Source organism: Bufo gargarizans, chromosome 2 (genome assembly GCF_014858855.1).
Source record: "Bufo gargarizans isolate SCDJY-AF-19 chromosome 2, ASM1485885v1, whole genome shotgun sequence".
Classification (NCBI taxonomy): domain Eukaryota; kingdom Metazoa; phylum Chordata; class Amphibia; order Anura; family Bufonidae; genus Bufo; species Bufo gargarizans.
In genome coordinates this window covers 272,410,960-272,423,329 of record NC_058081.1, presented here as the reverse complement: position 1 = coordinate 272,423,329, position 12,370 = coordinate 272,410,960, and the positions used below count along the sequence as shown (strand labels likewise).

The following is a 12,370-nucleotide window of genomic DNA, read 5'->3' as shown; positions in this document are numbered from 1 at the left end:
TAATTATTATTGGATAGTTTGTTAACTATTAGGCAGCTATTATTGTCTGTTAGGGCTCATGCACACAAACGTTATTCTTTTCTGTGTTTGTTCCATTTTTTTTTTTGCGGCCCGTATGCGGAACCATTCACTTCAATGGGGCCGTAAAAAAAGACAGAAATGTATCAGTGTGCATTACAGGGCCGTATGTTCGTGCCATAAAAAAAAACAGAAGAGTCCTATCCTTGTCCTGACGTTCTGTTCCGCAAAATGGTGAATGCACAAGGCCAGTATCAGTGTTTTGCGGTTCTGGAATTTGCAGACTGCGAAACACGGCCGTGTGCAGCAGCCCTTAGGCCTCTTTCAGACGGGCGTTGCTGGAAAAGGTGCGGGTGCGTTGCGGGAACATGCGCGATTTTTCAGCGCGAGTGCAAAACATTGTAATGCGTTTTGCACGCACGTGAGAAAAATCGGCATGTTTGGTACCCAAACCCGGGATCGGTGTTCTGTAGATTGTATTATTTTCCCTTATAACATGGTTATAAGGGAAAATAATAGCATTCTGAATACAGAATGCATAGTATAATAGTGCTGGAAGGGTTAAAAAAATAATTAATAATTAAACTCGCCTTAATCGACTTGATCGCGCAGCCCGGCTTCTCTTCTGTCTTCTTTTTTGCCATGTGCAGGAAAAGAACCTGTGGTGACGTAACTCCTTTCATCACATGGGCCATCACATGATCCATCACCATGGTAAAAGATCATGTGACGGACCATGTGATGACTGGAGTGACGTCACCACAGGTCCTTTTCCGGCACATAGCAAAAAAGAAGACAGAAGAGAAGCCGGGCTGCGCGATCAAGTGGATTAAGGCGAGTTTAATTAAAAAAAATAAAAAAAAAATGTTTAACCCCTTCAGCGCTATTGTACTATGCATTCTGTATTCAGAATGCTATTATTTTCCCTTATAACCATGTTATAAGGGAAAATAATAATGATCGGGTCTCCATCCCGATCGTCACCTAGCAACCGTGCATGAAAATCACACCACATCCGCACTTGCTTGCGGATGCTTGCGATTTTCACGCAACTCCATTAATTTCTATGGGGCCTGCGTTACGTGAAAAACGCACAAAGGAGAGCCTGCTGCGATTTTCACGCAACGCACAAGTGATGCGTGAAAATCACCGCTCGTGTGCACAGCCCCATAGAAATGAATGGGTCAGGATTCAGTGCGGGTGCAATGCTTTCAACTCACGCATCGCATCCGCGCAGAATACTCCCCCGTGTGAAAGGGGCCTTAATGTGCAGGTTCTGTAGAATTAGCACCCCCAAATGCACATCTGGCGATTTGTGTGCAAAGAATAGGACCATGCAGCACTACTCATACCTGATGTAAGAACAGGTGTAGAGGTTGCTGCACCATCACTTCTAACAATTGGTCAATTGTGCTTCATACTTATAATCAAGTGGTTCAGAAAACACATTTGTCAAACATACATCCGTTTTGCATGCCTTGGGTGTAAAGTGGTTAGGGTTTATAAAAAGAATATAACAAGGGCAAGCAATATATATATGTATAAAGTATTTATTTGGTGCAGTGTACACAGGAGCTATCTTTTGTAGTAACTGAAAATAGAATAATCTGACGTCAGTAAGTAAAACAATACAGGCTTATATAAAGTAAATCTAGAAAGATTTTCTGTAGTGCAGAATATGTACAGTCTGTAAACATCCTGGTGACAGGAGAACCAGTAGAAGATCTATATTAAACTTCATCGGGGGTTTAAAAAAAAAAAAAAATAGGGAAAATTGCTTATCGGTGTCCTCATGGCAACACTTCCTGCCACTGTCTTACTCGTGTTATTACTAGGATACTGTCCAAACAATCAGAGTCCAGCATTTTTTTCTGGTACAGATAACAAAAAGATCTAACATAGTTTTCTTGTTGCAACACCAAGGCAAGGGCTACACGGTGACAATGGTCGCGAGACACCTGTCATGGCCAGAATCGCTGAGTAGCGGTGATCGCGTAGAAATTATTGGGATCGCCGCGGCAGTCACAAAAAATACAGCATTGTTGGTTTTCTTCTGACTGCCACAGCGATCCCATTCATTTCCATGAGATCACCGCTACTCAGCGATGCTGTCGCCCAACCAGTGTCATCGTGTAGCCCTCGCCTAAATCAGCCAGTGCACAGGGGCAAAGAGTGCTCTCGTGAAAACACAGATGGACCATTAGCATCTAATAATTAAAGTGGTTTTCCGAGTTATAACAAAACTCCCCCAGTGCCCTTAATCTCTAGATGTTTCCAGCACTGCAGCTCAGGTCCTCACCTCTGGTCTGTGTCAACAGGCTGCATCGGTGACGTAGCTGTATGCGGCAAATAACTGCCACAGCCAATCACTGGCTTGGCTGCAACCTGTAAGCACAAATTGGAGGTGGGGACAAAGCAGCAGTGCTGGAAACTGTGGTATTAAGTGGTAAGTATGTGTTCTTTTATTATTCTATTACATTTGATGGAGTTTTGTTGTAACTTGGAGAACCCCTTTAAGAGTCCATTCACACGTCCGCAACTGTTTTGCGTTCCGCACTATAATGCCTTTTCTTGTCCGTGGCTTTTTGCGGGCTGCGGAACGAAAGTGCAGATGCGGACAACACACGGGGTGCTGTCCGGATCTTTTGCGACCCCATTGAAAATGAATGGGTCCTCACCCGCTCTGCAAAATTGCGGAATGGATGCGGACCCATTTTGCGGACGTGTAAATGGACCGTAAAGTTTGTTTCACACTAGCGGTAAAGAGATCCGGTCAGATCTTCGGGGCCGATGGGCATTCGGGTAGCGTCTGGCAATGACAGATCCAGAGAGCTCAAGCAGGCTGTTCCCTGCCGGATCGCTTTACCGCTAGTGTGAAACTAGTCTAACTATATTATTCCTGGGTTAAAATGTATTTACTATAAACCTCCTTTCAGTAGAACTTAAAGGGGTTGTTTGGAGTTAGAAAAATTATTTGCTTTATTTTTCTCCACAAACAGCACCACTCTTGTCCCCACAGGTTGTGTCTGGTATTGCAGCTCAGTCCCATTCAAAGAAAAAACTAATTTCTTTCTAATCTTAGACAATCCTGTAAATAGAGGACTTGTGATTTTTCAGAAAATGTATTATTAATTATTCACTTAATGAACAGCCATAATACTTTTGGCAGCTAATATATTTACTTTGTACCAGTAACTGTTAGAGGTAAGGGTACTTTCACACTAGCGTTTTTCTTTTCCGGCATAGCGTTCCGTCACAGGAGCTCAATACCGGAAAAGAACTGATCAGTTTTATCCTAATGCATTCTGAATGGAGAGCAAGCCGTTCAGTATGCATCAGTTTAGTCCCTCTTACGTTTTTTGGCCAAAGAAAAAACTGCAGCATGCTGCAGTTTTCTCTCCGGCCAAAAATCCTAAACACTTGCCGAAATGCCAGATCCGGCATTCATTTCCATTTAAATGCATTAATGCTGGATCCGGCCCCAAAATGGATCCGGTTTTGCGGTCTGCGCATGCGCAAACCTTTCAAAATGAGATAAAGAAATAAAATTTAAAAAAAGGATCCGTTTTTCCGGAGACAACCGGAAAGACGGATCCGGTATTGCAATGCATCTGTCAGACGCATCTGGATCCGTCTCACAAATGCGTCCGGTGATGAACTGCCTGCCGGAATCCTCTGCCGCAAGTGTGAAAGTACCCTAAAGAATTCACATCAAGACTATATTATTTTCGCACACATTTAAATGAATTGAGGCAGTCTGAAAATGAGTGTAATTGATGAGAGGGGTACATAAAATGTCCCATGGCTCCTGTTGTACCGTTTTATGTTCAGCAGCAGTGTAGAAATCTTTACAAAAATACAATCTGAAACTTTCTTGGCACTAACACTTGAAATAAATACTGTCACAAAGTGAATAAAACATTGTATGGACGGGCATTGCGTACCTCAAGTTCATAACATACATATAGAACTAAATGAGAACAGTAAAAATATAAAATAAGCAGCATACACAGCACAATGTTACATCAACATCTTCTAATGCAGTGGTCATGGATGCAGCAATAAATAATAACACAAAGTCATGAATGTAGTTTGGAACTAGTGCAAAATGCAACATACCCATGGAAACTGGAAAACGTCTTCAAGAAAGATGCACATGGCCATACTGGATACCACATAGACCAGTCCTATCCGGATAACAATAGGACATGTTCTATTTTTTTGCCCCATTGAAAAAAAAAAAAAAGCATCTCGGATGAAGACCCAAACAACGTTCACGTGCACGAGACCTAACTTAAAGCCATCCTCTTGTTCAAAACAAATTTAAATCAACTGAAGAATGAACAGAAGACTTACCTAGTGCCTTCCCAATTCCCAGGCTCCTCTTCTGGCTGCACCACTTCCCAGACCACCTGATGCATGCTGCGCATTCTGTAGTCCAATACACTTCCTGCTGCCCTCGGATTGGCCAGCTTTGCTCACATGTGTAGTGCTGGCCAATCCAATAGCAGGGCTGGACAAGCATGAAGGGTCCTGGACTACCAAATGCTCATTGTGCATCAGATAGTCTAAGAAGCAGCGCGGCTTGGATAACTGAAAAGGGGATTGGCAACTAAAAAGAGGATAGGGAGGTCACCATATAAGTGTTCTGTTCGTTCCCGAGTTAATGTTTTTTTTTCTTAAACAAGAGGATTGCTTTAAAACGTAGCCATTAACTTGGCCTGGGAAAGGTATTGATTCTCAAATAACAAACAGCGAAAGGACATAAAGCTCCTCTAGAGACTCAGTCCTTCACTAACAAGTCATTCAAATGACAGATCTTACAGTATTTTATCATGTTAAAGAAATGATTTAAAATGGCCACAAACAACCACCAGCAGGTTGTCTCCGCTTGTAGAGCTGCCTAGCGGGGGTGAGTCGGCGGGGCCTCACTACAGTATGGTACTGGCATATACACATTCCTGTCAGGCTGCACAGCCATCATTACCATCTATTGTAGAGCAGCGTGGCGAGGCCCTGCCCCCTCACCCTCCTAGGCAGCTCTGTTGGCAGTGAATCAGGGCTCCAGATGGAGTCGCCTCTCAGTATTTTGACAGGCAGGGCATTCTAGGTCCCTAACCTTTAATTATCTATATCCAGGTACAACAGTGACAGATCCTGCCCATCTGCGATGTGGATGCCAAGCACGTGCACCACGATTCCACCAAAAACCTAACCTCCTGGGACCCCACCTTGTCTCCTTACCGATACTGCACCATGAACTGACTCTACAGGAATTCAGTAAGGCTGTTACATTATGGCATTTTTTAACAGTACAATTAAAAGTTATGTTTTAGATATTTCTCCCCTCTTGTGTATGGTTTCACTGGCATAAACTACACATTGGTGATCGTTCCTGGCATGGCATTTTGTACGCAGGATGCCATCATCTATCTATTGTAGGAGCAGTGTAGTGTGTAGTGAGGCCCCCCCCTCACCATCCTAGGCAGCTCTGCCAGTGGAGGCGACCGATCCTGCTCACACTGGAGGACAGGTTGCTGGCAGCCATTTTCAATCATTCCTAGGGAACCTCTTTAAGGAAAATGTAAATGAATCTGTAACAGAGTGAATTAAAATCTACAGTCCTGTTTGTATTGCATCTGTATAGGTGCCTACACACTGCGACACTTCAGTGTATGGCATACTGTGGTTGACAATCCAGACCCCATTTAATTGACTGGCCCAGGAGACGCCAAATTAAAAGGCCAGAAACTCACGCAGTTGGGAGCGTCATCAGAGAAAAGGGACAGCAGCGTGAGTAGAGTTAATGGCCTGTTAGTGAAGGGCTGGCTCACTAGTTGGGCTTTATGTCCCTTAAGTTGGCTTCGTTACCCAATTACTTCAAGTAAACAATGTCAGTTTAAATCATGTAGTTCTTCTTCAAGACTTCTAGATATTGCTGTGTCGCTCTTGAAACTGGGTCTTGGTCAGCGTTCAGGTTTCTAAGAGAGCCCGCTATCGAGCCAACAGGGGAGATTCTGGTACATCCAGTTTCCAGCTCAGCATTAGCTAAAAAATAAAAGGCAAACAGGAATAAAAACACATTCTGTCCCACCCTCATTTACACGCTCCCCATTAGGACAGAAGTATTAGGGACTTGAAGGCAAGACGACAATAACATGGGAAGGAAGCCATGAATACAGTAGAGAGAAAAGGCAGATAAAGATGGCAGACCAGCACAGGGAACCAGAAAGGCGACTCAGGGATGGAGCAACAGTAAGAGCCGTTTTGACATACTTGTAGAGATACTGTATCTTTAGGTTTAGAGGGAAAAAAATTATGGGAGTGCTTCTTTAAAGAAAATAGTGCCAAACATTCTTAAATATGTTTTTCTCTTCCTGTGCCAATCTCTAACATCAGAAATATCAGCACTAGAGAACTCTGCAGGCAGATGTGCAATGTTCAGCTAACGTGTTGGCAATGTGGCACCGTTTTACTGATATCAGGACACTTTTTTTTTGTTATGAAAAAGGGGACCACATAAATGAGGACCACGATCCACATGGTGGCCACCCAAGTGAGACTATTTCACAAGAATTTAGATCAGGCATGCTCAACCTGCGGCCCTACAGCTGTTGTAGAACTACAACTCCCACGATGCCCTTCTGTAGGATGATAGCTGTAGGCAGTCAGGGAATGATGGGAGTTGTAGTTTTGCAACAGCTGGAGGGCCACAGGTTGAGCATGCCTTATTTAGATTATTAGACATACCTTGTGGAAAAGTTATTACACATTAAGGCCTCATTCACACATCAGTGTTCGGTCAGTGATTTCCATCAGCGATTGTGAGCCAAAACCAGGTGCGGCTCTAAACACAGAACAGGAGCAGATCTTTCCATTATACCTTATGTCTGTGGAGGTTCCACACCTGTTTTGACTTACAATCACTGATAGAAATCACTGACCAAAGCACTGACGTGTGAATGAGGCTTAAGTCAGATATTACCAAATACCACATACCTTGATCTAGCTCTTTAGCAATATTCTTTTCCAGCTCCTGCTGCATCTGAAACATAGATAAACTTCATTTACTTAGTGAACAGATTATCTCTTTAAAAGTTTACCTCTTTGAGAAGACCACATTTCTAGTTACAGATTTGCAGTTCCAACATATATTATACATACTAATCATCTTCTTTACATAGTAACATAGTTTATAAGGCTGAAAAAAGACATCTGTCAATTCAGTTCGGCCTGTTATCCTTCAAGTTGATCCAGAGGAAGGCAAAAAAAAAGGTAGAGGTAGAAGCCAATTTTCCTCATTTTAGGGGGAAAAAATTTCCTTCCCGACTCAGACAATCAGAATAACTCCCTGGATCAACGACCCCTCTCTAGTAGCTATAGCCTGTAATATTATTACACTCCAGAAATACATCCAGGCCTCTCTTGAACTCTTTTAGTTAGTGAACTCACCATCACCACCTCCTCAGGCAGAGAGTTCCATAGTCTCACTGCTCTTACCGTAAAGAATCCTCTTCTATGTTTGTGTACAAACCTTCTTTCCTCCAGACGCAGAGGATGTCCCCTCGTCACAGTCACAGTCCTGGGGATAAATAGATGATGGGATAGATCTCTGTACATGATGGGAGAGATCTGCTGTTCTTTGAGAAGATCACCACCCATGAAGATCACTTTTCAAACCAATTTTGGGCAGTCATCTCAGATAGGTTTCACTGTACTTCTACTTTATATATTTAGAATATGATTGGGGCTGGGCAGGGCTTAAGGGGTGCTAGTCGGCGCTGACTGATTCATGCGCATAACAAAACACAAGGTGCATATTAAAATATATAAAACTATATAAACTGACTAGGGTCTCTGCTGCACCGTACCGTATTTTTCACCCTATAAGACGCACCTAGGTTTTAGAGTAGAACAATAAGAAAAAATATTTTTCATTACACCTCAGGTCAGACCAGCAATCAGACCCCTAATGTTAATCTGACCTCAGATCAACCCCCAAGCTTTAGCCATACGTCAGCCCCCAGGGCAAAAAACAAACAAAAAAAAAACCACTGACCTCTCCTGCTTCTGGTCACAATCATGATCCTCTTCATCCTGCTGTCGGACATGTATTGCGGCGCAATACATGTCCGACTGAGGTCACACTGTGCGCAGCCCTGCACAGCCGACAGCCGAGGACCAGGAAGCGGTGAGTACAGATCCTTCACCGCTTCCTGGTCCTCCTGTACTAATGAAGCGCTCATAATGGAAGTGCTTCATTAGTACCGCGTTAAAGACTGCCCTGATCGCCGCGGCCCAGCAAACAATCTTCCAGGGCCCGTTCCTGGGACGCGGCCCGGCGGTTGGGGACCGCTGCTCTAGTGCATTTAAAGGGGTTGTCCCATCTGAACATTTATGGCCTATTGATAGGAGCGGGTCTCAGGGTGAGACCCACACCTATCTCAAGAATGGGGCCCTGCCGTGAGCAGACAAAATGCTGTCCATGTCTGGCATTCTCTGCATTCACTACTATGGCTTTCACTGAAAAAAATGACAAAGTTTTAAAGACAAGGAATGATTACATAAAAATTTTTTTTTACTTAGTTACTGGTGTCTTCCTTTTTCATATTTTATTTCATGTAATTTATGCAGTTTCTAGGTGAAGGCATCTTGTGTAACACTATTGCACATATTGTATATATGCAGGTCCAGTATTATTTTACTTCCATGTCTACAGAAATGTAACAGTTGTGTGTATTATAAGCAATTGTTACTTTACCACTATTATTACATGTAACTGTAAAATAACAAGGGGGAGATTCACTTAGCTAAAAACGCCATAGAAAATTTGTTTAATTTGGGCCAAAATACATGCTATGCACATTTATTATCGGTTTTAGACATTTCTGCACCTTGCTCAAAAAGTGGACACAGCTTAGAAAGAAAGAGGGTTGGCTATTCAGGAAAAGGGTATGGCTTAATATGTACCAGAACTGGACGAAAATTGTGGTTCACAGAAAGCCAACCAATAGTTGGTGTAAAGTCAGACAAATTAGATGCAACACATTTATCATGCAGCCTTGAGCCACTTTAGACTGCCTAATGGTCCCTTTGCATGGGCTGACTATTCAGGCAGTTATTGTGAATGAGCTGTGAATCTCCAGCGCTGTATACCAACATAGAAGGGGATTCTTTACAGTAAGAGCAGTGAGACTATGGAGCTCTCTGCCTGAGGAGGTGGTGATGGTGAGTTCACTAAAAGAGTTCAAGAGGGGCCTGGGTGTATTTCTGGAGTGTAATAATATTATAGGTTGTAGTTATTAGATTTCTGGAGAGGGGCCGTTGATCCAGGGAGTTTTTCTGATTGCCCGATTGGAGTCGGGAAATCATTTTTTTCTCTAAAATGAGGAAGATTGGCTTCTACCTCATGTGTTTTTGCCTTCCTCTGGATCAACTTTGCGAGATAACGGGCCGAACTGGATGGATGTCTTTTTTCAGCCTTGCAAACTATGTATGTAAGCACTACTGAACAATACCTACAACTGACCTTCGTAAAGTAGGACTCTACTTGATTTACAGCCAAACCATTCCCAACAGTATTGAGTAAACCTCCAGGAAGTCCCAAGCTCCTACTGAATGGCAGGTTGCTGCTGAGACGTGCAAGATGGCTCGTGTCTACAACAGGACTGGCACCCATGCTTCCATTTAGAAAAGTACTGGCAATTAATGACTTGTTCCTTTGCCTTTCATTAAGCAGTTTGCTGTTGGCTTCTGCAAGTCTTTCATTAGCTCTGTGAATATAGTTCAGCAAAAAGATATTAAAAGTTTGATGAAAGGGGTTTACATTTGGGTACTGCATGTCCACAGATATTCCTTACCTCTCTAGTTTTGATGTCAAAGATTTTCTAGCCTTCTGTTCTTCTGAATATAACTCCTTAAGTCTGTTCATATCCTGCTTATTGGAGTCTCTCTCGCTCGTGTTTTCTAGTTGAGCGTTCTTTATCCTGTGGAGTTCAGATTCTAAGTCTTGAATTCGATGCTCCATCTGACTCCTGACAGAAGCATCATTTTCAGCTCTCATTTGTTCTAGCTTGTCTTGTGAAGCTGCATGTGCCTGTCAATGAAGAAATAATAATAACGGCTGAAGACAACCTATGTCTTAAATGTGCCATTATTATGACACACGAGTAAAAGGAGTTTTCTGGGTGTTAAAAGGGCTTGTCCAAGTTATATTTATTGATGATTGATGACCTATCCTCAGGATAGGTCATCAATATCAGATCACCATTCATTTCAATGGGACGGATCGCTCCTATACAAGTGTATTGGAACGAGCTGTCCGATTAAAATGAATGTGACGATTAGGTGTAATTACACCTGCTCACCGCTGCAGATGCGATGGCGAGCAGGTAGAAAATGAAGAAGAGGCAGCGCTGGCACGGCGCGCGCCTTCTCTTCAAACAGCTAATCAGCAGGGGTGCCGATCTGACATTGATGACCTATCCTGAGGATAGGTCATCAATAAATATAACTTGGACAACCACTTTAAGTGTTCATGGCCCATGCCGGCACCCCCACGATCAGCAGTTGAATGGGATCACAGCGCTCGTGGTCCTCTTCTTCCTTGTTCTGTGCAGTCATGTCTGTTAACATGGTCTTCCTGCAGTGCAGTCGCATGGCACATGGAACAGTAGCATCAGTTGGTCCAGCTGGCCATAGGCATCTTATAAATGCTTGAAATTTAAAACGTAATACTCCCATGACAATACTCTGGCTGTTGTAGTAGTACAAAAAAACATAAATATCTTCCGATTTACTAATACATGGCAGTAGGTCAACTCCTGAAGTCATAAATCTACTTGAAGCTGACACGGGGATCTGTAATGCATGCAAGCACGCTGTGCTTTTTAACACTTTAAAAGGCCCTGAAGAGGTTATCTGGGAGTGTCCTAAGTACAGGCCATCAGTATTTGATAGGGATTTGACTCTTGGCACCCTTGCCGATCAGCTGTTTGAAGTGCAGCATCCACTTCATTGGTCACCAGGCATACCTCTGCCCAGCTGCTACTAAAAGATATGGAGCTGTGCATGGTACACAATTAGGAGAACGCAGAGCTCACTAGAGCACTACAGCCTCTTCAAACAGATGATCGGCAGCGATATTGATGGCCTATGCTAAAGGTGGATCACGGATAACCCCATACACTATGTATTTCTACAGAATATAAATGTTATAATACAGTACAGATATCCTAACGAATGTATAAAAAATACTAAATCAGTAAGGAATTCTTACCTGCAGAAAGAGATTGACCTCCTCCAGCTGCTGCCGTAATTCTTGTCGGCCCCTCTCGTCTACCTCCTTTTTATAGACGTCTAGGTAACTTTGGCTCATCTTGCTTGATTCAATAGATCTTTTAAGTTCAGCCAGTTCTTCCTCTAGTTGTCTCTTGCCTCTTTCTAACTTTTCAATATTCCTGTATAGCTTCTTATTTGTAGACACTTCTTCTTGCAGGTCACGGTTTATAGATTCTACCTCCATATACCGACGTGATTCTTTTTCCATTTGTGATGACAGTTCTACAATCTGTATTGTTCAGAAAATTTGTAAGACAAAGGTCAGGCGAGCAGAAAACGTCAGGCTAACCTTTCAGGTTGTTTTTAATGCACCATTACACTATTATAAACTCATTATCCATGTATGTATGTTCAGCTAAGCTGTTAGGGACGTGCCAGTCAGTTGGATGCTTTATGAAAAGGGTGATCATGGTTGAGCAGTGGCAACACAGGCGTAAGATCACCATGGCACACGACCACTGTACTCCTGAGCTGCAGACATGTTCTCTAGAGTAATGAATCCTGTTTTACTATCTGGCAGTCTGATACGTAAATCTGGGTTGGGCAGATGCTCAGAGAATGCTACCCATCGAAATGCATAGTGCCTACCCATAAAGTTTGACTTTGACGTTTAGGCCCAGTCAGTTATTTCCAGTGAAGGGTAATGTTAAATCCACAGCATACAAAAGACATTTTACTCCATTGCATGCTTCCAGTCTTGTGGCCACTTTCTGGTTTTATATCAATAAAACTTAAAGGGGTTACCAAATGAGTAATATAAATGAAAACGAGATATCATATATAGTGCATAAACTTAGAACCAGCCCTGTACCTAACATAGATCCAGAGATCTCCCCATTCATTGCTGCAAGTGCTCTGCTAGATCTATGACAAGCTGGCAGCTCAGGGGACGGAACTGAGCATCTGTGTCAACCTTAGTTTGCTGGACAGAGAATTTAGAAAAAGGGCAAGCAGCAGGTGGCGCTATACAGATAGATTTCCGTGAATAACTCAGTGGCTGTACTAAACTTTT

The 12,370-nt window shown here is 42.9% G+C and overlaps 1 protein-coding gene across 4 annotated transcripts in view; it reads right to left on the bottom strand.

Annotated features, from left to right (window-relative positions):
- Positions 1 to 3,636: 3,636 nt before the first annotated feature.
- The window catches only part of ANKRD26 (ankyrin repeat domain 26), a 94,247-nt gene continuing 85,513 nt past the window's right edge, over positions 3,637 to 12,370 (bottom strand). For all 4 annotated transcript variants that reach the window (XM_044280287.1, XM_044280288.1, XM_044280289.1 and 1 more), the window contains 5 exons: positions 11,297 to 11,587; positions 9,879 to 10,114; positions 9,548 to 9,791; positions 7,018 to 7,063; positions 3,637 to 6,066 (listed from right to left, as the gene is read on the bottom strand). In XM_044280287.1, the coding sequence (XP_044136222.1) occupies positions 5,918 to 6,066; positions 7,018 to 7,063; positions 9,548 to 9,791; positions 9,879 to 10,114; positions 11,297 to 11,587 (966 nt within the window). In that variant the 3' untranslated portion in view covers positions 3,637 to 5,917. The remainder of the gene's footprint in view (positions 6,067 to 7,017; positions 7,064 to 9,547; positions 9,792 to 9,878; positions 10,115 to 11,296; positions 11,588 to 12,370) is intronic.